We start from the raw sequence: 26,617 nt of genomic DNA on the forward strand, positions 1-26,617 counted from the left end.
AATATATGACCATGTAAAAAACTCCCAAGACTTTAGATGAACCTGCACAAAGGAGCAGCACTGAAGCTTTAGCTTCATTAGCTTCTCAGTAAACCCGCCTAGGAGATCAGCTGTTGTTCATGACGTTTCCTTCCCTGAGCAGAACAAGCAATCTTCTGCCCATATCACCCTGCTTCCTCAAACCCCTGCCAGCATCTGACAGTTTGCCCAGCTGTTAGTAGTGCTACAGCATTTTCCAAAGTGTGTTTCCTGAAACACTAGTCTCTAGATCTGTGCTCTCCAATGTGGTAGCCACTAGACACATGTGGTTACTGGAATCTGAATTAGAAATGAATGAACTTGAATACACTTTAAGCTCAGTTTCTTAGTCATATTGAAAAGGGCTCAACTGTCACCTGTGGCTAGTGGTCATGATATAGGTCAGAGCAGATATAGACACATCTATCATGGCACTGAAAGTTTTATAGGATACTGCAGACATAAGCAGATGTAAGTTTCAATGTCAAGCAGGTTTGGAAGATGCTGCATGAAACATCTTCCTTTGATATCAGTAATAGTAAAGCATGAAAAATTCTGCTATGAAAACCACACCGAAGACAGTTTTTTCTAAAGTGATTGCATGATGGAATCCCTCCACATCACCCTTATTTTAGAGGTTGATTTTTGTTTGTTTGTTTGCATCTTAGTCATACTGCCTGCTTTCTTGTTTCATAACTCTTTTTTTTTTTTTTTTTTTTTTTTTGTCTTTCTGCCTTTTCTAGGGCCACTCCCTTGGCATATGGAGGTTCCCAGGCTAGGGGTCTAATCAGAGCTGTAACCACCGGCCAGAGCCAGAGCCACAGCAACGCGGGATCCGAGCCGCATCTGCAACCTACACCACAGCTCACGGAAATGCCGGATCCTTAACCCACATGGTTCCTAGTTGGATTCGTTAACCACTACGCCATGACGGGAACTCCTTGTTTCATAACTCTTATCAAAAGAAATTAAAAAATAAAAATAACTGCAAAGACAATTTATGAAATCACTAGCTGGTACCAAACTCTTTGGATTCATTACATTATAGAATCCTCACAATTTTATTCAATGAGTTAATTTTATTTCACATATGAGAAAAGGGTTTGCTGGGTTAAGAAACTTAAGGGAGTTCCTGTTGTGGCTCAGTGGGTTAGAAACCCAACTGTATCCACAAGTATGCAGGTTTGACTCTTGGTCTCACTCAGTAAGCTAAAGATCTGGCACTGCCTGAGCTGTAGTATAGGTCACAGACACAGCTCAGATCCCACACTGCTGTGGCTGTGGCATAGGCTGGTAAATGCAGCTCCAATTTGACCCCTAGCCTGGGAACTTCCACATGCCACAGGTGCAGCCCTAAAGAGCAAAACAAACAAACAAAACTTACTTAAGAGCATACAACAAGTAAATGATAGAATTGGAATCTGCCCCCTGGGTCCTCAACCATCACCTTACTCTGTTTTCTTTTGTGTTTGAATAAGTTTCAGAATTGATAGGGTTACAGGCATACAGTGAATCTAGCCAGTGGTGGGTGTGGCTGCCCGACAAAGTCCCAAAGCATATCCTGATGATCTTGTTTTGGGTGATGGTGGTAGGGTACATAGGAGGAAAAGAGGTTGTTTTGAAACAGATTTGACAATCCTAGTATCTTAGCTTTCTGTAATGTTTTATGAAGTATGGCTTCTCCAAGATGTTTTACCACTGGAACTTTAATGCCAACACTCGGATATAGGTTTTATTGCTATCTTCCTTTTTCTGCTGGGAAAGGGGGCTCAGGGGACTAAAATTATTTGTTCAAGAACAAAATTCTGGGTAGGGAACTGAAACTTAAATCTACTAAGTGGTTTTTAGCATCTTTGTGTTAGATTTGGAACATTCTGTTCAAATAAAATCTTATGTGGGAACATAAGAGGCTCTGGAGGCTCGCTCTAATCAACTCAGTCTGCTCCTCCCTCCTGCTCCAGGTTGCCTTGGAACCTGGCACGGCTTCACTGACCCACTAGGATTTTATGGAGTAGAGTTTGGAAACAATTATAATAGATTGTGTAGCCTCTTTGCTCGGTATTACAGGAAGTGTCCCTGAGCAGGTTGAAACATATGAAGGAGAAACCTAGGAATAGCATTTCAATTATGTGTTCTATAAAGAAATTTTAAAATTCTTGATGAGTCATCTGAAAACTTGGATTCATTCTTGTCAAGCCAGTAACTGTTTGGTTACCCACTCAGAGATAGAATAAGGGCTGGAACAAAGCAATGGATTTACCCATGGGATCATTAAGGTCATGGCAATGATCTCTACGTCTTGATGCCTAGTTATCAGAACCTATAAGAACTCCTAGGTCCAAAGGAGATTTATAAAAGATATGTAGTTGGATGGCAATCTTTTTCAGGTTTAGATCACATAGCAAAAACTGAAATTAAAAGGATACAGGAGTTCCCGTCATGGCGCAATGGTTAACGAATCCGACTAGGAACCAGGAACCATGAGGTTGCAGGTTCGGTCCCTGCCCTTTCTCAGTGGGTTAATGATCCGGCGTTGCCGTGAGTTGTGGTGTAGGTTGCAGACGCGGCTCGGATCCTGCGTTGCTGTGGCTCTGGCGTAGGCTGGTGGCTACAGCTCCGATTTGACCTCCATGTGCCGCGGGAGCGGCCCAAAGAAATAGCAAAAAGACAAAAAAAAAAAAAAAAAAGGATACAGATTAAAAGCTTGAAGAGCAGATGTGCACGCTGCATCGAAAAGATTCTAGGTAATGGAATTAGTGCAACTTGCTCAACCTTTATGGTGTGAAACACATAATCTGTACACACACTTTCCTCTCCTTCAGGCTTGAAAGTAAAAGGGGATGGCATGCACTATAAACTGTGAAGAACTACATAGATGTGATGTATCTTAGCTATCTGTATTCCCTTTTCTCTCTTCTCTGTCTCTTTGGTTCAAGAACTCAAGTCAACATTGTCAGAAAAGTAGATTGCCTACAGGCAAAAAGCCCTGCTTACATGGGCTTTAGCATGACCTGTATTTGACACAATTTGCCTTGGGCAATAATTTTGGGATGACCAATGCAGTATGTCTCTGAAAGCCCATAAGGAGATTTTTTTAAAAGACAGAGATTGCTTCTCCTACATCACCTGCCTACACTTGAGAAATTTTGTTGTTTGCAAGGTTATCCAGGGAAATATGAAATTGCCAAAAAGAACACGGCATTGAAAGATTGAGAGTGAGGTGGGGGTGTGTGTGTGTGTGAGTCCTGTGAGTGTGTGTATTCATGCGCTCAGACAAGAGGGGGCATTGCAATTCCTTTGTTCTAAAGGGCAGTTTTCCTTAGAAGTGGCCTATCAGTCACTGTCACTGAGCTAGGAGGAGGTGGGGGAGGTGGTAGTGGGGTGGGGACCAGCCAAGTTTGCCCAGAATACTCATTGCACAGGATGATCCCCACAGCTGTTGCACAGCCAATGTAAATACGGACAGCCCCATTCATCACAGGACTCCCTTCCGCAGCTCACGTCCAAAGTACAGCAATGATTTAGTGCCTGCAGCTGGAACAGCACTATGTTTCTCCAAAACAGTGGCGTTTAAAAATGAGGAGGTGGAAATGGAGAGGAGGCAGGGGTTACAGGGAGGGAAGGACTAATTTCATGTTTCTGAGAAGAAGGGAGAAGGGTAGCAAGAGTGAATTACTCCAGTAGACCACCACGCTGCTTTAACTTCACTTTTCTCCCAAGACTCCCAGGCTTTTGTGTAACTCAAGCCTCAACTCTTGAGCTAGTATTTGCACCTGCCCAACTTTTGCCCCTAGCCCTGACTGCACTGTGGGACACAGGGCCTGTTCTTTAGGGAATACTGATCCAGATCTCTGGGAAACTTAGATATGGATAAACAACATGCAAACCTAGCAGGGCAAGAAACCAAATAGTTTGATTATTTAATTAGATATCTAGATATCTAGATACATGGATGTATGGATAGATAGATAGATAGATAGATTTATTATTCATCCATTCTACAAATAGCTTGTAGCCTCTACTATATGCCAGGCTCTCTAGAGAGTACCACAGGTAAAAAAATAAACAAATAAATAAACACAGAACCTGACAGCACTGTAGGTACCAAAAAATAAACAGAGAAACCCATCTTGAGGCGTTTATACTTTAGTAAAAGCAGCAGGCCCTCAAATGAAAATATGATTTTTTTTGAAGTATTGTGTATAATATATACTCAGTGAAGGCTGAAAGCCAGAATAGAGAATACTATCAAGTTTTGTGGGGAAATTATTTTTCCTTGCAGATGGGACAAATATTCCTAGACAAGTTCTCTGAGCGGAGATGAAGCAAAGTATATTTGAAATTTCCCAGAGTGAAATATGCTGATTCAGTGGAGGAACTATGAGAGATTTTTAATAGTTTCCAAACAGGTTGTAACATGATTATGGTTGTTAGAAAGTAACTAGAGTGTAGGTGTGAAGGATGGATTTGAGGGAAGAAACAGAGACACAGGTTAGCAGCCTATCTGGACAGTCTGGACAACAGATGATGACAGCCTGTATCCGGGCAGGGCTGTAGGAAATGGGAAATAAAGCATTCTAGTACTGTGTCAAAGGGAGAATTTTCAGGACATGTCAACCTTTTAGATGTGAAAACTACTTCTCTGAGTTCCAAATCTGTCTTTTATTTCTTTTTTTATGCTGGGACTAAACTTCTGAAATTACATTTTTTCTGGTTCCCACCTTTCTGGAAGTTATGCAACTATGGATTATGAAAAAGCTAGAAACAAGTAGAAGGGACTCTCTATCTTACTTTGCTTCCTGCACTTGCCAGCAATGACCGAGGAATGACACTTTACTTGGTAGCACAATTGGTTCCAAACTCCAGCTTTTCAGAGGTACCAGTCAGAGCTTCCCAATGCCCCCCAGGCCCCTTCTCACTAGCAGCCCAAGCTCTGTGAAGCATCTTCTTACTGAAGGTCTAGATAATAATCACCTTCTCTTTGTCCTGCTAATCCCAGGAATAATAGCTGGTTTCTAGCCCTTAATTCTGCCTTCTCTTCTGTCTCTGACTCTCTCTCACCATCTCTCCAACACTTGTATAATCAATTCCTTATATTATATCTCTCTTAAAAATACACGGGATGGTATATATTTTCCTGCCTAACTGTTCAACAGTGCAGGAGTCACTGATAATTCCAAGGAGTCTGGTTGAGGGATTTTGTGAAAAGTGAATACCATAACAAAGATGGCCCGGAGAGCAATTTGTTCAAGTCAAAGCAATGAATTTGATTTGAGCATAATCCCTGTGATGGGCAAATAGAAATATATGTCTGAAATGGAAATGAGGTATTATAGTTGGAGATGATAATATAGAAGTGACAAATGCATAAATAAAAAATAATAAGTAAAACTTTAGAATAAAGGAGGATTCTCTGAAGACACATTATTTTGACAGTATCACAGAAATGTGATATAAATATTGAAACTGCTTCAATTAATGTAGTATGTTAACTTCTTCCATCTGTGTTTAGACAGGTGAAGCAATATTACAACATGGAAATATGAAATTTGCCCTTGTACCTTAGAGAGTGTGTCTTAAAGGCTTCTAACTTCACATAAAGTTTATCATTACCTCTTATAAGTGATCCTTTAACCCATGATCCTTAGTTCTCCCTGCATCCTAGTGAGAAAAGTACCAACTGTCACATTCTCCGTTTTATACATGAAGAATGTCCTATCAAATATAACAGCTGAAATTCCGTATCAGATTACCTCTCTTGGAATCCAAAGAATATATGTGTTCCTGATACAGCAAAGGAATCAATATTCTAGAGAGAAGTCTTTGTATTAAAAAAGACTTTGGATAATGTATGCAGATGTATAAGATGGGGGACAGAATATGGAAGGATTTAAATCTATTCCAGAGGTACTAGAGTTACAAAGCCCTACTGACTACATATCAAAGCAGCATACCAGAAAGATTAATCTGGTCATGAGGACTTGACTGTGTAAAGGAATGAGAGATTTAGAATGGTTGTACATAACGACAGATACTTGAGAAACTGCTGCAGTAACCTCAGCATCCAAGGGAGTGTGTATAGACGTGCGACTGGGTCACTTTGCTGTATGGCAGAAATTGACAGAACAATGTAAATCAACTACACTAAAAAAAAAAAAAAAATTAAAAACAATAGAACTACCATACCAAAAAAAAGGAGATGCTTCTCTCAACTAGGATTATGAGAACAGAAACTGAAATCAAGAAGCATGTGTGGGAGTTCCCGTTGTGGCTCAGTGGTTAGCAAATCAGACTAGGAGCCATGGGGTTGCAGGTTCGATCCCTGGCCTCGCTCAGTGGGTTAAGGATCTGGCATTGCTGTGAGCTGTGGTGTAGGTTGCAGACGCGGCTCGGATCCCTTGTTGCTGTGGCTCTGGCATAGGCCAGTGGCTACAACTCGGATAAGACCCCTAGCCTGGGAATCTCCATATGCCGCAGGAGTGGCCCTAGAAAAGACAAAAAAAAAAAAAAAGAAGCATATGTGTATGAAATTCCAAAAGAATAAGAAGTGTTGGCATGGATAGGTGAATAAGTGTATGCAATATTTAAAGTAGAGAGATAGGTCAAATATAACTTTAAAGTTTTATTGCTGGCCAACCACAAAGACGACATGTAAAAACTGCCTTTTACTGAGCCTCAGCTGGCTTGTTGAAAAGCTGGTTTGTCAGAGAGAAAAACTGAGTTCAGGTTTCAGGAATTAATTTTGAATTGATAAGCTGATATAGTGAAGAATCACAATGACAAAGACAATCAGAAATTGGAGATGCATGAATCCATGTTGTTTTTCAGGAAAGAAAAACAAATTGTTTTGCTCTGAACACCTTGTAGAGATGCATTGCCCATGACGTGTGCAATTCCCTTAGTCGTCCCCATTTAGGATTAAGACTAAGAGAGGAAAGTAGGAGAAAGGAAAAGAGAGAGAGAGAAGGAGAGAGGGAGGGAAAGGGGGAGAGAGAGCGGGAGAGAGAGGGAGAGAGATAGCCCATTTTCAGATTTTAAGAAAGAGTTGTTTAAAAGCTTTCATGGTTACCCCTAAATAAATTCTGTTAGAGAATTCAGTGGGCATGACACCAAGCAGAGCTGTGCTGAATGGAGAGGAGACTCCCTGAAGCCTATTCTGTGCACCATTCTCTTTATACTCTACACATTTGCTCTACACTGGCTATTGCAAAGTGCCTTCTGAGACCCTACTATACTACCTAGACCTTCCCAGAACACAGCTGGAAAAACACCAAGCAAGTAGTCAAAGTCCAGGGAAATGAAGTCCCTTCCAGTCATCCGAGTCATCTCATGGAGGTGAGTCATCTCCAGGGAGATCCAACATTTTCTGATTCCAGTGCCATCACTTTCTAGCATCAAAGATAAAACCGTCATATACTGGGTTCTGAAAAACTGCAATTCACTGGTGTGTGGTATAGAAAGAGCAGGGTGCCCTTCAACTCACAGAAAACAATTCTGACCTCTTAAAGTCTGTTCTGTTCCAAGCACTGTCACCTCTTTACCAAGATTTCCATTAATGCCGTGTGTTCCCTAAAACAGTAATGATAACTTCATCTTCATTGGCAAGGACTGCTTCTCTGGGAAGAATTCTGACTGTGTTACATGACTAATGAGGGTGATCTGGAAAGACTGTCTGGGTGACTGTGGGACAGATGTTTCCACACGTGGCAGTAGAGCTGAAGCAGCAGCATGGGATGAAAGAAAGTATACTGAACTAGAAGCTGCAGGATCTGGATTCAGTCCCAGCTCTGATGTTACTATATCAAAAACTTACAAATAATTAGCATTCATGTTGTACAAGGAGACCTGCACATATGGAGGTGAACATTAAGATAAATGATGACCCAACACATTTTGTCACCCAAAAAGTTTTTCACTGATGTCAGGCCTTGTATCTTTATAAAGTAATATGAGACAAGAATCTTAAATTGGGCCTCAGAGTAAACTAAAAGTTCATGTGATATAATCTCTTCATTTGAAATGCCCAGATAGGAATTGTCTAAGGAAGTCACCAGGCCAAGCTAAAGTTGTGATTTAGTTCAAAAGCTACAACTAACAAAATTCTCATTTGACTTTCCACTCTTGGAGGTGAACCTTGAATGTTTGTGCCAATGTTTTCAAGTTGATTCATTTAATTTGTATCTTGAACATGTAATATGTGTAAATTTCTGAGATCTGTGCTGTGGAAAGACAATGAAAAACACAATTAGATATGATTCATGTGATTAAGGTCTCAGAAGCCAATGTGGACTAACTTAAAAAGTGAGATTTTGAAAGAATATTGGGTATCTTCTTAAATCCAGAGTTGAATGACTAAGACTCTGGGGAAGTGGAGAGCATAGAAGTTCAGAGGATGTAGGGGAAAAGGAGTCTTGATTTTCTCTTTGATGCTATCATCAATATGGCTCATCTGTCTCTCCTTCTGAGATTATAATTTTCCAGAAGAGAGAATCTGACTGTTCCAATTGAGTCAGCTCTTCAATTCAGGATAAAATTGCTATGACCAGAGGTGTACAGATAAATATTGCAGGCAAGACAGCTGGGTCTCATACCTAGGAGTTCCCAGAGATTAAAGAATCATTAGAAATGAAGCAGCCCTCCAAAATGGGATCCAGTTCAATATAAAACAACACTGACCTTTAATGAGTTTACTATTTAATCATGGTGATAAGCATATAAAAGGAACTGTAACAAAAAACAGGAATTTATATGACACAGTAGAAGCATAAAAAGAAGAGGGGAGAAAAGTTTTTAAAAAGGGGATCAGGATTTTTCATTCATTGTTGTCCTCTTAAATTTTCCTAGGAATCTGAACACCTACAATTTAGGTAAAATGGGTTTTCAACTGTTCTCCAACTTTCCTTTCAAAGAGGACATGGGAAATTATTCTACATGAATAACATTGGAGAATGTTGGCATAATGAAACAATCCCAATTTGCAAAAGCCACATTTAAAAAACTATTTTGAATAGAAAACTTCTTATCTCTCCCTCTAGAGCAATGCAAGAGAAAAATAAAGACAAAAGCTGGTCTGTGAGTAAGACTATAAAGGAGTAGGAAGAAAGTTATTTTATGTAGCAGAAAAAGGAGTTACAGCATAAAATGCAGTTGGTGGTAGACCTGTAGCAGTCTTGAATCACCGTTATTGAATTAGGAGGAACTGTGAGTAGTTGGTAGCAGAGATGTGGCCTCAGACTCAGGTTTAAAATAAGGTAAATGGTTTAAAAAATAAGAGATATGCTGCTCATGTGATCAAAGAGCTAACATTTTGAAAGAATGGGTATATACATGGAGTTCCCAGTCTGGACATAAAGCATGCCCTTGCATTCTGACACAGAAATTCGAAGTTCTGGAGGAATGAAGATCATTATAATGGCTTACCCGCCCACACACCTGTGTTTCCTCCTACCACTAATTCAACCTGTGATTTCTGAAGAATCTATCTCCTTTCCCCAAGGCTTCTGCTATATTCTCAATACTACTGAAATAGAGTCCAAATTCCTTAGACAACTTTAAGAACTTCAGTAACAGGGTCCTTAAATACTTTCAGGTCTCATTTCCACTGTACTATTCCATGAAAGCTGAATTCCTGCCACATTTTGTATTTTCATTCACTTTGCTTTTGCTCATGACCAACTTGTGACCTTTTTAGAAATACCTTTTTATCATGTTTTTGAAGTGTGTGATGGTCTTTGTCCTCATTTTTGGCACAGAGCTCCTAAAATCCCAGGAATTTCCTAAGTGATGAGAGCAATAAAGGTGTCTTTTGTTAATAGGTGACTCTTGGAAAGACTGGTATTTGGGGGCTGGTTGGAAGGGAATCTACCTTGCGGTGAGAGGTTTGGAACCCACACTGAACCACCCCTGACCTCCAGGGAGGGGAGAGGGTAGAGGTGGAATCAATCACCAAGGTCCAATAATTTCATCAATCATGCCTTCATAATGAAACCTCCATAAAATCCCAAGAGGACAGAGTTCAGAGAGCTTCCAGGCTGGTGAATGCATTAAGATTGGGGAGAGTAACCTGCTTCAAGAGGGCATGGAAGCTCTGAGTCCTTTCTCCATGACTTGCTCTATGCATTTTTTTAAATTTTTTTAAATTTTTTAATTTATTTTTTTAGTGAGGCTGTCCCTGAGTGATATCCTTTTATAACTAACCAGTAATCTAGTAAGTAAAATGATTCTCTGAGTTCTGTGAGCCTCTCTGGCAAATTATTCAAATTGAGGAGAGGGTTGTGGGAACCTCTCAATTTTACAGCTAGTCAGTCAAAAGTCCAGTAACAACCTGGGCTTGTGACTGGCAGCTGAAGTCCTAGGAGGAGATCTTTGGGACCCCCAAACTATAGCCAGAAAATAGAGGTAATAAGTGGGCTTACAATTAGCATCTGAAATGGTGGTGGGGAGAGAAGTCTTGTAGGATTTTGCTAGCAATCTGAGGAATCTGCTGTTATCTCTGGGTAGGTACTTTCAGAATTCATTTGAATGACAGGGCACTCATGGTATCTGGAGAATTATTTGTTGCTGTGTGGTGACAACACCCACTGCTCCGTGATGGAATTGGCCTCATGTGGAAAGTAACATAATGTCTTTTCTATCAGAGGAAATCTTTTTTTTTTTTTTTTTTTGTCTTTTGTTGTTGTTGTTGTTGTTATTGTTGCTATTTCTTGGGCCGCTCCCGCGGCATATGGAGGTTCCCAGGCTAGGGGTTGAATCAGAGCTGTAGCCACCGGCCTACGCCAGAGCCACAGCAACGCAGGATCCGAGCCGCGTCTGCAACCTACACCACAGCTCACGGCAACGCCGGATCGTTAACTCACTGAGCAAGGGCAGGGATTGAACCCGCAACCTCATGGTTCCTAGTCGGATTCGTTAACCACTGCGCCACGACGGGAACTCCTATCAGAGGAAATCTTAACCCCATTTTGCTGAAATGCCTTCCTGAGTTCTCCCCTCCTCTTTCCTTCTTCTCCCAGTAACAATTTGTTTCAAATTAGCCAACCAGGAAGAATGTGCACCCTGACCTGACCACTGGGAAGGGGACAGGTAAATCACCTGCATTAGGGATAAATAGGGGAGGGTCCTTTGTTTGGCCTGCACACTTTTTGGAGTGCCCATGCCCTTCTGCAGAAGTAAAGAGCCTTGTCGAGATTTTTCCTTGTCCACGTGTCTCACTTTCTGACACTGACGACTTGAGCCAGAGTTATTATAACTTCCAACACTCAGAAAAACAAAAAAGACTTAGCTAGAATGCCTCATCTACGAAATTACTTTGATTCATAGCAATTTATGCTCATTTACTTTTTGTTTTTTTCTATGTGTATTTTATTTATTTATGGGCCTCTAATAAACTTTAAAGTCCCTGTGTACAGACTGGGAACTGTACTGGAAAGAAAGAAACAAACAAAAAAATCAGGGTTAGACTTACATCACTGAATTCATATTCCCTGGCCATGTGAGCTTGTAAATGTCCCATGATGTCTCTGAGGTTACTTCTATTCCCTTTGTAAATAGAACTAATGATATTGGGCTCTGAGAGATGTATGTGAATTTTACATATGTTGTGATAGGGATGCAACAGGCACAGGTAGTTGTAGAAGTCCCAATAAAGGATCACAGACTGAGAGGGAAATCTAGGGGAGGTCGGGAGATCACTGTAAATTAATAAATTGCTCAAAAAAAGCCATCAGAGAACAAGGCAGGCTTGCTCGACTAGTGGAGGTGTGAGAATTGCCTCTGGTCTTTGGTTGGGGAATGGGATGAGGCCTGCATTAATATTCAGACCAAGGGCGTGAGTTTGAGGACCACTCTTCTGCTGATTTGAATACACACCTTATCAGAGACCAAGGAGGAACTACTACTCCCAAAAAAGGAAGAGGTGGGCTTTTCTGACTCCCACTCCCCTTGAGTAATAAAACTGTAGCCCACTGGATCCTGGGGGCAGAACTTCCTTGCCTGCCAGCTTGCATCTCTCACAAGTGTTCTATCCTAATAAATCTATTTCTTGCCTATCACTTTGTCTCTCACTGAATTCCTTCTGCGCAGAGGCATGAAGAACCTGAACCTCAGTGAGTCCAGACACCGGTTGAGTGATTTTAATTTAAAACCATGGATTCAAGTCCCAATCTGTGTTCTGGCTAGGTTCAGGCTCTTAGTGCTCTCAGTTTCAGCTGTATATGATTTTAAATGATGTATAAATATAGAACTATCAAGATCACTTTTAATTTTTTTTTTCTTTTTATTGCCGCACCTGTGGCATATGCAAGTTCCCCGGCTAGGGGTCAAACGGGGTGCAGCTGACGCTTATCCCACAGCCACAGCAACACTAGATACGAGCCTCATCCGTTACCTATGCCACAGTTTACAGCAACGCTGCATCCTTAACCCACTGATAGAGGCCAGGGGTTGAACCTCATCATCACAGAGGCAACACTGGATCCTTAATCTGCTGAGCCACAATGGGAACTCCTACTTTTTAATTCGTGTTTCTATTATAATTGGGTATTTTTTGGTTGAAGGAGAAGAAAGAGATCAATTAGCTTAAGGAAAGCCAATGTCGCCCAGAATCCAAGAAATTTTAAATAACTGTTGAAAAGGAAAAGATACAGATGAGCCTCACATACAGTGGGGAACAGGGATGCAAATTATGCCAGAACTTTGGCCCTGACTTGCATTATGTTCACTACCAATAATCTTAGGCCAGTGGAGAGGAAATATAGCTGAACATACTGCCCTCTTCTTTTGTTCTATGAAATGGGGATACTTCCCAAAAGAAGAGCGTTTCCAAACAATACCATAGATAGCCATCACAATATCCATAGAATCACAGAGTCTCTAATGTGGAAACCCAATAAATACTAGAGGTAAGCACGGCAAAGCAAGCAAGATATCTTTCTTTCTTTGGTTTTGTTTTCAAGGAGGAAATCATCATAAAAAATAGAAGTCTTCTGGACCTTTTTTCTTTCATAACCCTGAAAAGAAGTGTCATGAAGGTGTTCATATTCATCAAGAGAAGTTCTTTAAAATAGATGTTGGTCACGGAGTACAAAGGGACTATGATTAATAACTGTAAGGAAGGAAAAGTTTTGCTTCTCCCCTTCTAAGTACTTTGGCTAGACTAATAATTCCATTAACATAAGTCAGATGAACAGGAGAAAATCAAAATGTTCAGTACCATGTATATTTGGAGAGACCCAAGAAAACTGAGTTAACGCTGCAAAGTGGCACACCACCTTCAGCCAAATACAAAAGATGTGGGGGCTGGGGAGTCAGTTATGGGAAGTTACCAGGGAAAGCATAAGACACAAGGGTAAGGTTGTTATGCAGATTAAAGTCCCTGGCTTCTACTTTAACAAGATTTTCCAGAGTCTGAGTCATCCTTCTCTTCCTGTTCTGGAGAGGGAGACATCTTTACAAATAGAGGTTTCTCTTATAAATGCAAATGTCCTTTACAAAAGAGTCAATTTTACTCAGTTTTCAGACCTCTCAGGTCTGCTATTTCTTAAAAATAGTCTGCTTAAAATAATCCTTATGCCAAAGAGACATATTTTAGGGTCACAAATTCTGCTCCCCTATACAATACTGTAGTGTATATTGAAATTTGCTAAAAGGGTAAATCTTCGGTTGTCTCACAATTTAAAAAGTATATGAGGTGATGGATATATTAATTAGCTTAATTATGGTGATTTTGTTCCCAATGTATATGTGCATCATACCATCAAGCTGCATACCTTAAATATATACTATGTTTAATTGTGAATTATACCTTGATACATTTGGGGGGAAATAATTCATTTAAGTGCTTAATTGCCTTCAACAGCCCTCTGTCTACACCTCATCTCTACACCGAACAATTTTCTCCACAGTGCCTTGGTTGCCCAATATCACCTGCCAGGCTGGCCGACAAATAGACTGAATTTGATGCAGCTTCGTCTCCAATATGCAGTCAATTCGATTTTGGTTAAACTGCCTTTATTATTTGCTTATCCACATTTACAATCTCTACAGTTCCCAGCTGCTGCTTTTTTCTTAATTGTACCATCAAAATGGCATTATGATGTGAGTGACTGAATCATGGTGGTGTAATAAATAAACACAAATTTGGGTTCTAGTTATAGCTTTGCCATTGTTCAGCTATGTGGTTTAGGATAGTTCTTTTTGTTTTGTTTTGCTTCTTGTTTTTTGTTTTTTTAATCTCTCTAAAATTCTGGGTCCAATTGATAAGATGAAATGGGATGATTCCATAAGGTCTTCCTGCTCTGGCATTTAAGAATTCTTGGCCTCTTGGTGTCCTCCTTAATTCTAGACTTTATATCCTTATATGGAAATGTTATTCATATACTCATTTAAAACATCTATTGAACGTCTATTGCATTCCAAAAACTATGAGGCTTTAGAAATACTGAGATGAAGAAGAGAAAATTGGATTCCAGACAGGCTTTCCATTTTTCCTCCCTTTCTTTAGAGAACAGCTGGCTTACCTCAGGGGCTTGAGAAAAACACCTGGGTTATAAGGTAAAAAAAAAAAAAAAAATTCCCTGCCTTCACTAAACAAAATCCCTGGGTGTGAACCCCCTGGAGCTGAATAAGTGTGCTATTTCTTTTCATCTGTATTTTCTCCATCTGTTCTAATTACATCCCCTTCTTGGGAGTACGATAACTACTACTGTCTGTTGCAGTGTAAGGGTGAGAAAGGTTAATTAACACTGAAGACAGGTCCCAATTGCCCTACATCACACCCCTGTCCATATGCATTAGTCTGTGAGAGGGTGCCCTCTTTTCTGTGACCCAGTGACGCTCATGACTTCTCTGCCTGCTCCTCTCAGCCTCTTGCATGGCTACCCTTTCCTGAGTTACCTCTAGAGCATTGTATCCCAAGGCACTCATCCATGCTAATGTGGCAAAACACCTCAGGCAGAGGGAGGGGGACTCGTCACTTCAGAGACTATATAAAGGGTCTTGCAAAACTGCCTTTAGCACTCTCAGATCCTGACAGCATTAAAGTTTACAGCCCGAATTAAGGTCATTTATCCACACAACGGCTTGGGGAGATAGGCAATGCTATAATTACTTTGCAGACTGAGGGCAAAAGACTCAGGGAGATAGATAACTTACCTATGGTCACACTAGCAGGACAGGATCCAGATGCCCCTTCAGCATTTTCCAATACTTGCTGCTTTCTGTCTGCTTCAAATTCCCCTTTGTTTCATATCTGTGGTATCCACCCTTCTGCCTTTTCCTATTGCTTCTGTTTTCCCACTTTTTTTTTTTTTTTGAGGGCGTGTCTTTTTAGGGCCTCACCTGTGGCATATGGAGGTTTCTAGGTCAAATCAGATCTGTAGCTGCCAGCCTACACCACAGCCACAGCAATGCCACATCCGAGCCAAGTCTGTGACCTACACCACAGCTCCTGGCAATGCTGGATCCTTAACCCACTGAGCGAGGCCAGGGATCCAACATGAATCATCATGGATGCTAGTCAGATTCGTTTCCACTAAGCCATGATGGGAAATCCCATGTTTTCCCACTAACTTTAATTATTACATGCCCGGAGTTCAGGTCTCTTAGGCCCTTTTTTTTACCCCCCTTTGTCACATGTTTGAACTTTTAATCATTAAAAAAAAGTTTAATGTTAAAAATACCTAAATTGGGGAGTTCCCTTCGTGGCTCAGCAGTTAATGATCCTGACTAGGATCCATGAGGATTCGAGTTCGATCCCTGGACTCACTTAATGGGTTAAGGATCTGGTGTTGCCGTGAGCTGTGGTGTAGGACTGAAGCTGTAGCTCCAATTTGACCCCCTAGCCTGGGAACTTCCATATGCCATGGGTACAGCCTTCTATAAATGCTGTGAAAACCAGGACTTTACTATGGTTTACCACTGAAATCATAGCACCTAGAGGGTGTATAATTAACAATTATTCACTGAATGACTTCAGTAAAGGCAAACTGTTGTCTGTTTCTATTGATATGAAAGCATATTTATTGAGGACATACAATGCACTATAAATTAGAGTGAGAATTATAGAAGACATTACTAAAGGATTTTAAAGTCAATTTAGAAGATAGCACAAGCGCAAAATTTAACATTCAATTCTTTTATTTATCAAATGCATGTTAATTACCTACTCTGTGCTATGAAATGTATTTGTGGCTTCATCTGAACAAATAAATAAGCCCATGTTTTTAACCCACGAGTCTGGTTTGTAGAAACAGACAACTAAACAGAATATTATACTGGATAAATGCTAAAGATAAGATATAATTGGGGCTGTGGAAGGAGAAAGGGTAGGTACCTAACCCATTATTTTAAAGTCAGAGAAGGCATCCTAGAGAAAGTGGTGTATAAGAACTTGTAGAAGTACAGGCAAAGAAGGTTAAGGGTACAAATCACCTCAAGCAAAAACAACATGTGCTCAGAAATGAAAGAAAAAAGTAAATCGTTTAGTATGGCCAGAAGGTAGGATTTGAAATGAGAAATTCTGAGAGATGAAATTAGGTAGATAGGTAGTGATCATTCAAGATGTTCTTCTCACCTGGTCCTAAACAAGCAGCATCAGCATCACCTGGGAACTTGATGCGTGCAGCATCTAAGGCACATAATTTAAGGGGTCACTCTCAGGCTCATGCAAAGTCTGAGGTGAGTACTGGCACAGCCTTGATAGTGAATGCTTCCTTGTCTACCTGGAATGTGCTGCTCAACTCACCCTCTTCCTAGACTTGTACCCTAAACACACTAGATCAGAAACTATAATTTGGGAGTTACCATTGTGACACAGCAGAAACAAATCTGACTAATATCCATGAGGATGTGGGTTTGATCCCTGGCCTCGCTCAGTGGGTTAAGGATCCGGCATTGCCATGAGCTGTAGTGTAGGTCTCAGATGAGGTTTGGAGCCTGTGTTGCTGTGGCTGTGGCACAGGCCAGCGGCTGCAGCTCCAATTCGACTCCTAGCCTGGGAACTTGCATATGCCACCGGTGTGGGCCTAAAAGGTAAAAAAAAAAAAAAAGGGAAAAGAAAAAAAAAAAAGAAACTATAATCTGACCTGTGCCCTAGACACACTGGTCAGAAACTGTAGTTTAACAAGATGCTCCAGATCATGTGTATACACATTACATTTGAGAAGAACTACTCTAAAAGATTTGTAAACCATCCTTGAATTTGGATATTGTCTTGGGAATAACGGTTGTTTAGGAATTAGGCAGGAGTTGGCTCCTTGCTTTATTTATAAATATTCCTCTAGCAGTGTGAGAAGCATGTCAGGAGCTAGAGAAATCACTTAGGCTTCATTTAGAATCTTTTTTTTTTTTCTTTTAAGGGCCTCAACCGAGGCATATGGAAATTCCTGGAGCTAGAGGTTGAGTCAGAGCTGCAGCTGGCAGCCTACACCACAGCCACAACAGGAATTCCAAGCCAGTTAGAATCTTACTTAAAAATTCTTTGAGAAAGCTTTAAGATTCTATTATGATTCTATTTTATTTTATTTTTTTTCTTTTAGGGCCTTACCTGAAGCATATGGAAGTTCCTAGGCTAGGGGTTGAATTGGCGCTGCAACTGCCGGCCTATGCAGGATCGGAGCCATGTCTGTAACCTAAACCACAGCTCATGGAAATGTGGAATCCTTAACCCACTGAGCAAGGCAAGGGATCAAACCCATATCCTCATGGATACTAGTCGGGATTGTTATCACTGAGCCACAATGGGAGCTCCCTCTATTATGATTCTTCATAGTTTATTACAGTGATCCAGGGCTGCAGAAGTAGTCAAATTTGAGGGGTATGTGATCAGATTTAGTGGGTGGTTAGAAGTGATGGTTAGTGAGGATGAAGGAGAAAACAAGCACACCTTGTTCATGACTGTAGGAACCAGGTGGTTGGAAGTACCACCCAACACGGTAAGAAAAAAAAAAAACACACGTATGGAGAGAAAATGATGAGCAGATACCTGGAGATGTCAAATTCGATAAACTTTATTTTTATTTTTTGTCATTTTGTGGCTGCACCTGTGGCATATGGAAGTTCCTGGAGCTAGAGGGCAAATGACAGCCGCAGCTGCCAGTCTACACCACAGCAACACCAGATCCCAACTGCATCTGCAACCTATGCAACAGTTTGCTGCAATGCCGGATCCCTAACCCACTGAGCAAGGCCAGGGGTCGAACACGCAACATCATAGACACTATGTTGAGTTCTTAACCCTCTGACCCATAAAGGGAACCCCTAAATTTGATAAATTTTAAATTATGAGACATGATATATCAGTGTCGCAATCATGGAGAGAGATAAAACATACAGAGACAGATTTCAGAACTATCTAAAACATGATAACTAAGACTGTGGGAAGAAATGGGGTTTTTAGAGAGTGTATAAAACAAGAGTTAATAATGAAAAGTTAATAATAGAATAATGACATATAATTAATGTAAAAATGAAATAATGAAAGGCTAACAATGAAAAGTTCCTGTCATGGCTCAGTGGAAAGGAATCTGACTAGGAACCATGAGGTTGTGGGTTCAATCCCTGGCCTTGCTCAGTGGGTTGAGGATCCGGCGTTGCTGTAAGCTGTGGTATAGGGCTCAGATCTGGCATTACTGTGGCTGTGGTGTAGGCTAGCAGCTGTAGCTCCGATTGGACCCCTAACCTCCATACACTGCGAATGCAGCCCTAAAAAGCAAAATAATGATAATAATAATAATGAAAAATGGTTGGATACTGACATTTAAGTAATATCTAAATATTTTCATTTCTCAAATTATTTTAAATTCCAATATATCATTTGAACAACATAAATTTTGGGGGAAAGCAGGGCAAGATTATCCTCATGGGCTTGTAATTTTTAAGTTGTTTTGGCTAGTAAATTATCTAGCTGAATACACACCTGGAGCAGTTCCAGTAGTATCACAAGGCATGTAATTAAGAGAGAAATCGAGTAGAATGCACTATAAATTTAATAGGAATAGAGAGAAATGATGTAGACCACAGTGGTTAAGAAAGGCTTCACGGAAGAAGTTTCTATTATTTCAGCAACTGCTATGGGTCTTGTGGGAGATACAGCTTTTGAACAGATAAATTAGTATTTTTGCTAACTGTTTGAGAGTCCTGAATAATTTGGTAAAATGTTAATAAGTGCTCCTTTGTCTACTGCAGCATTATTGAAGATTTTACAATGACCTGGGCAAGATATTAAGAACCGGTTGCTTTTAAATCTTGAATGACAAAATCTTGACAGAAACACCCCTTAATCATCCTATCACTTCAGGCCAGACTAATTATGATGGTACAAATGTGTACTTTGAGGCAGAACAGCAGCTAATAATTCTACCTACATTAGGCAGTTATTGGGACAGGAAAAAGATGCAATAACTGATTTATACTGTGAGCCATGATTAAAAGGAAACTTTTGACTGTATTAATCTTACCCACAATTCTTAACCTTGGGTGACACAGAATCAACTATGACAACACTCTGAGAAACTATAAACATTTTTCGTGTTAGTCACAGAGAATTTATAGCCTCATCCTTGGGTCTTCCAAGTGACCTAAGGTTTTGAGAAATACAATGATTAGTATTAACAATTATATGGTTTGTTACATTGTTAAAGTAATCAAAGATATAATATTTAATTGTATAATTACTAAAGTCTTATAAGGAGGGCACAGTGGAAGTTTTTATTCCCCTTTTTTATTTAACCAAGATGGAAGGAAATAAAGTTTATGGAGGAAGAGCCTTGCTCGGGTTAAAACAGTAATTAATAGCAATAGTTTTAATATAAATAATTTATTAGGAGCATAAGACATGCCAGGAATTGAGCCAAGAACTTTACAATCATTATTTCACTTAATCCTCACAATGAGCTCAGTATTATTATCCTCATTTTATAGATAATGAACTTAAGCCTTGAACAAGTTAAAAAAGTTGTGCAAAATTACACAGAGGATATGTAATGAAACCAGGGGATGAAGCTAGTTCTATTTCTTCTGATGAGTCATTCAGTAACGTTTTGTTGACCATCCTTTAAAGCAAGGGTGTAACTGGAGACACTGAAAATCTGTAAGTTATTTTACAAAAAATATAGACTACTAGAATACCAAAATGATCAAAATTTACAGATTAAATATTATACAAAATATGGACATTGTTCCTTTTTCTAAGAACTTAAAGTTCAGTGAGGGTCTAAAAGAGATAATTCTAAAACTATAAGTACTACAGAAGAAACAGGGATGAGGAGGAAACTGAGGCTCAGAGATTTTATATATATAAACAGTAAAGGGGATCATTAAGATGGGTCCTGTGAGAGTAAATAGAAGTTTCTTTGTACACAGAGTGAGGGGATCAATTCTAGGTCAGGGTGTAAGCACGTTAAAAAATGTATGTTAAGATATGAGGTATCACCTCACACTGGACAGAATGGCCACCATCAAAAAATCTACAAATAATAAATGCTGGAGATTGTGGGGAGAAAAGGTAACCCTCCTACACTGGTGGCAGGAACCTAAATTGGTACTTCCACTATGGAAAACAGTATAGAGTTTCCTTAAAAAAATTAAAAATAGAGCTATCATATGATCTTGCAATCCCACTCCTGGGCACATATCTGGAGAAAATCATGATTTTTAAAAAAATACTCCAATGTTCATTGCATGGCTATTTACAATAATAGCCAAGTGATGGAAGCACCCTGTGTCCTTCCGACAGATGAATAGATAAGGATGCAGTACATATATACAATAGAATATTACCCAGCCATAAAAAAGAATGAAATAATGTGGTCTAAGCAAAATGGAGGGACCTAGAGATTACTATACTAAGTCAGACAAAGGCAAAAATTGCTGATATGTGGAATCTTATACACACACACACAAATGAACTTATTTTCAAAATAGAAAGTGACTCGCAGACATAGAATATGATTACCAAAGGGGAAAGGGGGGTGGGAGGAGGAACAAATTAGGAGGTTTGTATTAACACATACACAGTGACCTACTGTATAGCACAAGGAATTACACTCGATGTTTTGTAATAACCTATAAGGGGAAAGATACTGAAAAAGGTGTATATATGTATATATATATATAAAATATTTATTTATATATAAATAGAATAGCTGTGCTATATGCCTTCAACTAAAAATCAATTATACTTCAATAAAAATAAATTTTAAAAATGCATGTAATTATAAAACAGCAATTTATTTTATTTTTTGTCTTTTCAGGGCTGCACTCGTGGCATATGGAGGTTCCCAGGCTAGGGGACTAATTGGAGTTGTTGCTGCTGGCCTACACTAGAGCCACAGCAATGCCAGATCTGAGCCGCGTCTGTGACCTACACCAATGCCGGATCCTTAACCCACTGAGTGAGGCCAGGGATGAACCCTCAACCTCATGGTTCCTAGTCAGATTCATTTTCACTGCACCATGATGGGAACTCCTAAAACAACAGTTTAGAGGAAAGGAAAGAAAAAAGTTTCAGATAATTGCATCACAGTTGTAAAGGTAAAATGGGGTGAAATGATGGGAGATGAGGTCATTGAAACCAAATGATCACACTTGCTTTAATCAAAAGAAGCATTAGAGATATTAAGCCAGAAAGTGAACACAGAAGCCTGTTTTCTAGAAAGCCAAATGATTGCTCAGTGTCAGAAAACTTAGAAGGGGCCTGTCATAGACTGAATGTTTGTGTCTTCTAAAAAGACCTATGATGAAACCCTACTCTCCAATGGAATGGTATAAGGAAGTGGGCCCTTTGGGAGGTAGTCAGGATTAGATGGGGTCATGAGGGTAGATCTCTCATGAAAGTTAATTAGTGCCCTCATAAGAGTCATAAAAGACCTTGCTTTATTTCTCTGCTCTCCACCATAGGAGGATTCAATGAAGAGTTGAAGTCTGCAATCTGGAAGAGGGTCCTCACCAGTACCTAACCATGCTGGCACCCTGATCTTGGTCCTTCGACCTCCAGAATTATGAGAAATAAATTTCTGTTGTTTATAAGCCACTCGATCTATGGTACTTGGTTAGAGCAGTCCAAACTGATAAGACAGGACCTGAGAGGGAAGACCAAGAGAGTGGTTTGCTGGGAAGCAGTCCAGGAGTGAGACAGGGAGGGCCTGACTTAGGAATTCAGTGTAGTAGACAGTGATCAAAAGTTTAAGAGAGTGAACAAACGTACTTGGTACCAATTGGCTGGCCTTCTCACAAGAAGAACCAGTAAATGCAATTCCTCTATTATGTTTCCTAACCTATTTTATTTTTATTAATGTTTCTGTGAACTTTGAAAATTTTCTGGACAGATTCTCAATTGGACTCAACTCCTTGTGCTCAAATCCTGTAGTACTTCCTCTATGAAGGTGTTTAACATAGGTCCTTGATTTCAAAGTTACTTGAGTCCATATCTTACCATGACTGGTCTACAAATGTCTAGGGAGGAGGATGAACCTCTAAATAATCTTAAATCCATCCCAAACCTAGCTCAATATCTGAAGCATGGACCAATATTAAATATTGGTTGATAAATGAATTATTATGCATTTCCTACCTGGTTCCTCCACTAATGACATACGTAGCCCTGAGTTTAAGAGGAAATTGAATCCATAGCTAAATGTATCCATTCCCATAACACTTCATAACTCCATCACAATACTCACCATTGAGTATTAAATTTACTTCTAAACTGTTAATTCCACCATTATACTCACTGCAAATTTTATAATGTTTGAAATTCCACAAGTACTTAGCTAATTAGCAAATAAATAAGCCATTAATTATTTTGTTTCATTATATGCTATGCATTTTGACTCTCAGATCTTTCCTGTGTCCTCTGTGCAAGTACATGTTCATGTCTTCACATTACCTACCCAGGAACTTCAGTTTTTCAGTGCACACACGTTTAGAAAACCCAAAGAAATCCAGAGAGAGCTCTATCTAATCTAAATGGACTTCAAAACATCCATTTTGACCTCTTTCTGAGCTATTTTGTAAACCCTGAAAATACAGTTTCAAAAATTGGCATCCCCACTTTCACAGACTTTTTGGACGAAAGAATTAGACCACATGGGGTGACAGATTCCACCAGCGTTTGTATGGGGTGTCGTGACCTTTTATCATTTTCCCCTCAATACATATATTGTGCTTAGAAGGTGCAGTGCAGGTCAATGGGTGTTCGCTAGAAAGGCTAAGGAAAAGGCTCTCTGCTATTCAATTCCCGCCAACTTGATAACACAGACCGTCACAGCTTTGTGGTGCTGCAACTGAATTAACACATGCCTCAGAACTTAGGAAAATGGGAGAATTGCTTTGAGTGAGAAAGTTTCACTAACAGCCCAAACACAGGTGAGATGTTTTTCAATCTTCCTCATCCCCTTCACCATGTCAATCACAAACTTCAGTGCTAATTCCGTCACTCCAATATCATTTACATGATACCATTCCAGTTGTTGCCATACTACTTCAGGGTCACCTTTCACCCTTTTTGTTGAAATGGCACCCTTATTCTTCTCCTGGCTATATACTGTCTCCCTACCCCTACCACCCATGATTTGACAATTCTAAGGTTTTATCTTGCTCTTTTGTCTGGAGCTTATTCCTCCATTTCTACATTTTGTCTGACATTCTGCCTTGCTTTCTTTGCATTAAACAGCCACCTCTCCTCGTTTTGAAAAAGTGACCTCAAGGAGGAGATAAACCTTAACTTTCAACCCTGTGCCAGCTCTTAGTTGTCTCCAAAACCCTTTTGATTGTCCATGCAGCCTATTTTATTTTTAAGGGCTCCCAGGAGTTGAGGGTGTGCCAAGACCTGTCAGCGTCCCAAAGCGGAGGATCTCAGCACCTCAATTCAGGCTGATTGGAAGCCAGACACTCAGGAGCATCTTTTAAAGTATGCAAATATATACAGTCCAATGGGACCACAAGCTTAAGCCACCAGAGCCAGGTGAATTAGGGGTGTCCCCTGGGCAGCAGTCATAAAAATCAGAGGTCTAAATGAGTGCATAAGCTCTTGCCTGGGAGATACCAGAAAGCTGTGGGGAGGCAGAGGGAGAGTGTAAAGATGGCATACACAGACTTACCTTGTGTGGTCTCTAGGTGCTTGGCCAAACCAGCCTCTTCTGCAGAAAGACTGGGGGTGTGATTCAATCCACTGTCCACGTAGTGCCCTGGGGTTGGCAGCCTGCCAAGGACTATTTCTGATTGTAACAGTCCATGACATCCAGGAATACAAGTCCTCCTGGCCACCAAAGCCAGGCTCTAGATGTCCCCTGTGCAGCAGCCACAGAGACCTCAGCACCACAGGCCTGCAACGGGTCCGGCCAGGAGATGCTGGCACTCTGGAGATAATGCAGCCCCGCAACGTCTCCAGACGGGGTGACCTGAAGCTCTTCGACTCGTGTTTAATTAGGCGCCTGTCTCTCAAGCCGCACCTCTGATGATTAGCTAATTGACCACTTTCACAGAAAGACTGAGCCCCTGGGCCTGCAGCCCTCTTGCTGTGCCCTGGAGGTGGCAGCCCTTGAATTACGCTTTTTCTGCGGCTGACAGTTCTGTGGGAGTCATAAGCCAACATGCCACTGGCCCCCAGAGGCCAGGAGATGTACTGAGGTCTCCGGGTGGGGGACAGCTGCGTGTAAGCCCCACCCCGCCCCATGCGCCGAGGCGGGGGACGCTGCGGGCGGAGCATGTGCGAGGGAGCCCGGGAGGCTGGCCAGCGTCCACCGTGAAGGTGGCGTCAGGCGTCCGCAGCGAGGCTCGCGCACAATGATGGCGCCTGGCGGTCTTCGTCCCACAGTACACCTCAGCCAGCCTCCGAATGTGTGTCGAATCAGACCCTGTCCTTCAGTTTGACACTCCACACTCTGCAAAGGAGCCTCTCCCACGAGGCCGGAGTCCCTCCATCAGCAGCTTCTCGCTGGGCCCTGAGGCAGGTAAGTCCGAAAGCGCGAGCTCTTCTAGGGCCATTCCGCAGACGGCTCTCAGCGCCACGGGCAGGCGTGTGCAAGCCGGCCTTGGCAGGTTTCCCAGCTAGATGTTTGGGGCTTGTCGCTCAGGTGTAGGTCTTAAAAAGTCGAAACGCCCAGTGTGGGCTTCAAGCCCTCCTCAGGAGAAGCTCCGGCTTTTGAGTTCCCTCCGGACAGTGGGATGCTCACGCGGTGGAGGGTGGAGGGGTGTGTGGCCTTGAAGTGACTGGGTGTGGCCGGGCCGCTCCCCACTGCTTTGCTGTGGGCCTTCTCTCCTTTGCCTCACTTGCAAGAGTCGCTTTGTTTAAAGCTCTTTTCAGAGTAAACCATGGCTTGTGAGGCGGTACATTCAGTGTGTTTGTAGGAAGCGGGGAATTCAGGAGCATGTTCCATCGCCATCTTGAACCGGAACTTGACAATCTTTTATCCCCTCTCCCCACAACCTCCTGAGTGACGTTTCTACCTTTTGCAATCAATCAAGTCCTGCACCTGCTCAGTATCTGATCACGGCTTCCCTAAACGGTGGCATAAAATTGTGGGTGTTTTTGTTGGGCAGACAAGTATCTCAGCAGTGCCTCTTCATTCCATGCTGCTTTAAAAAAAAAAATCATTATTTTAGAGACCTTGCCATTACAAGTAATATTTCCTCTGCCTGGAATGGCCTTCCCTCTTTTTGTTTACACTCATAAATCCTACTCATCTTTCAAGTCTTGGCTCAGATATTGCCTCTTTTGTAATGTCTTTCCTTAGCACCTTATGCAATGAGAGGGGTAGACATGCTTTCGATTTATTAACCATCTACGGTCCGAAGTTTGTTAATGTCTCTATATAACTGCTAAAAGCTATGGTATGGTACTTAAGTGGAGGGGACCCTGTCTTTTCAACTCTTTATCCTCTATACTCAGTTACAAGTGTGAGTCCAGAGTAGAAACTCTGTTAACTATTGCTGAATGGTTCCGTTCCCATCTCTAGGGTAAGTGTGTCTTACTTGCAGATATGGTCCTAGTCAGATGCCCCTCTGCCAGTCATCTCCATCTCTAATATGGCAGTTCCTGAGCATTTACTATTCTATAGCTCCTGGGTGGCTCCTGTGTTTCAGCTGATACAAAGTCAGCCTTCGTATAGATGGCACCTCTGCTCTGGTGTCATCATCAAGAAGCCATGAAGAAGAATTAGTCAGCTTAGGTGGATAATTGATGGATTTCAAGTGTCCCTTTGCGTAAGAGACTTTTGCTTCTAGACTGATTGCCTGAGGGCTCAAGAGACTCCTAGAAGACAGCCGTGGTGCTGACTTCTTATTTCCTCTGAATATCTGCATTTTCATCCAAAATTAAGGCACCAAGGACAGCTTTGAACGAAGGAATGGCCTCGGGATACTGCATTTAATGAGAAATCTTTTTTCAAGGGTCATCTGCTGATACCTTGTGCGAAGCATGCCTGGCCTTGAAGCAATGAGATTGCTGTGTACCTTCTTAAATTAAAAAAAAAAAAAAGGATCTCCCGATTTACTAGGACTTATTAGTTTTAGAGGTTTCTGACAACTTGATTTGCTCCCTCTTAATTAGTTAATGGTTGTTCAGGCTGTGACAGCCTCCAGCAAGGCTTATAGCTTATAGTCA

At 41.0% G+C, this 26,617-nt stretch overlaps 1 protein-coding gene across 3 annotated transcripts in view; it reads right to left on the bottom strand.

The window, feature by feature from the left end:
* LOC110257084 (uncharacterized) overlaps nt 1-25,412 on the bottom strand; it is a 485,227-nt gene extending 459,815 nt beyond the window's left edge. For 2 of the 3 annotated variants that reach the window (XM_021075740.2, XM_084994080.1), the window contains exon 1: nt 24,114-25,412. In XM_021075740.2, the coding sequence (XP_020931399.1) occupies nt 24,114-24,721 (608 nt within the window). In that variant the 5' untranslated portion in view covers nt 24,722-25,412. Of the gene's footprint in view, nt 1-15,168; nt 15,314-24,113 lie in introns of those variants that run through there. The other variant, XR_014826103.1, reaches the window with a different exon arrangement.
* Between the last annotated feature and the right edge of the window lie 1,205 nt (nt 25,413-26,617).

This window comes from Sus scrofa, chromosome 1 (assembly GCF_054392235.1).
Source record: "Sus scrofa isolate SSC_HxYL_T2T_F1_AM1 chromosome 1, Sscrofa_HxYL_maternal_Yorkshire_Landrace_v2.0, whole genome shotgun sequence".
In the NCBI taxonomy this organism is placed as follows: domain Eukaryota; kingdom Metazoa; phylum Chordata; class Mammalia; order Artiodactyla; family Suidae; genus Sus; species Sus scrofa.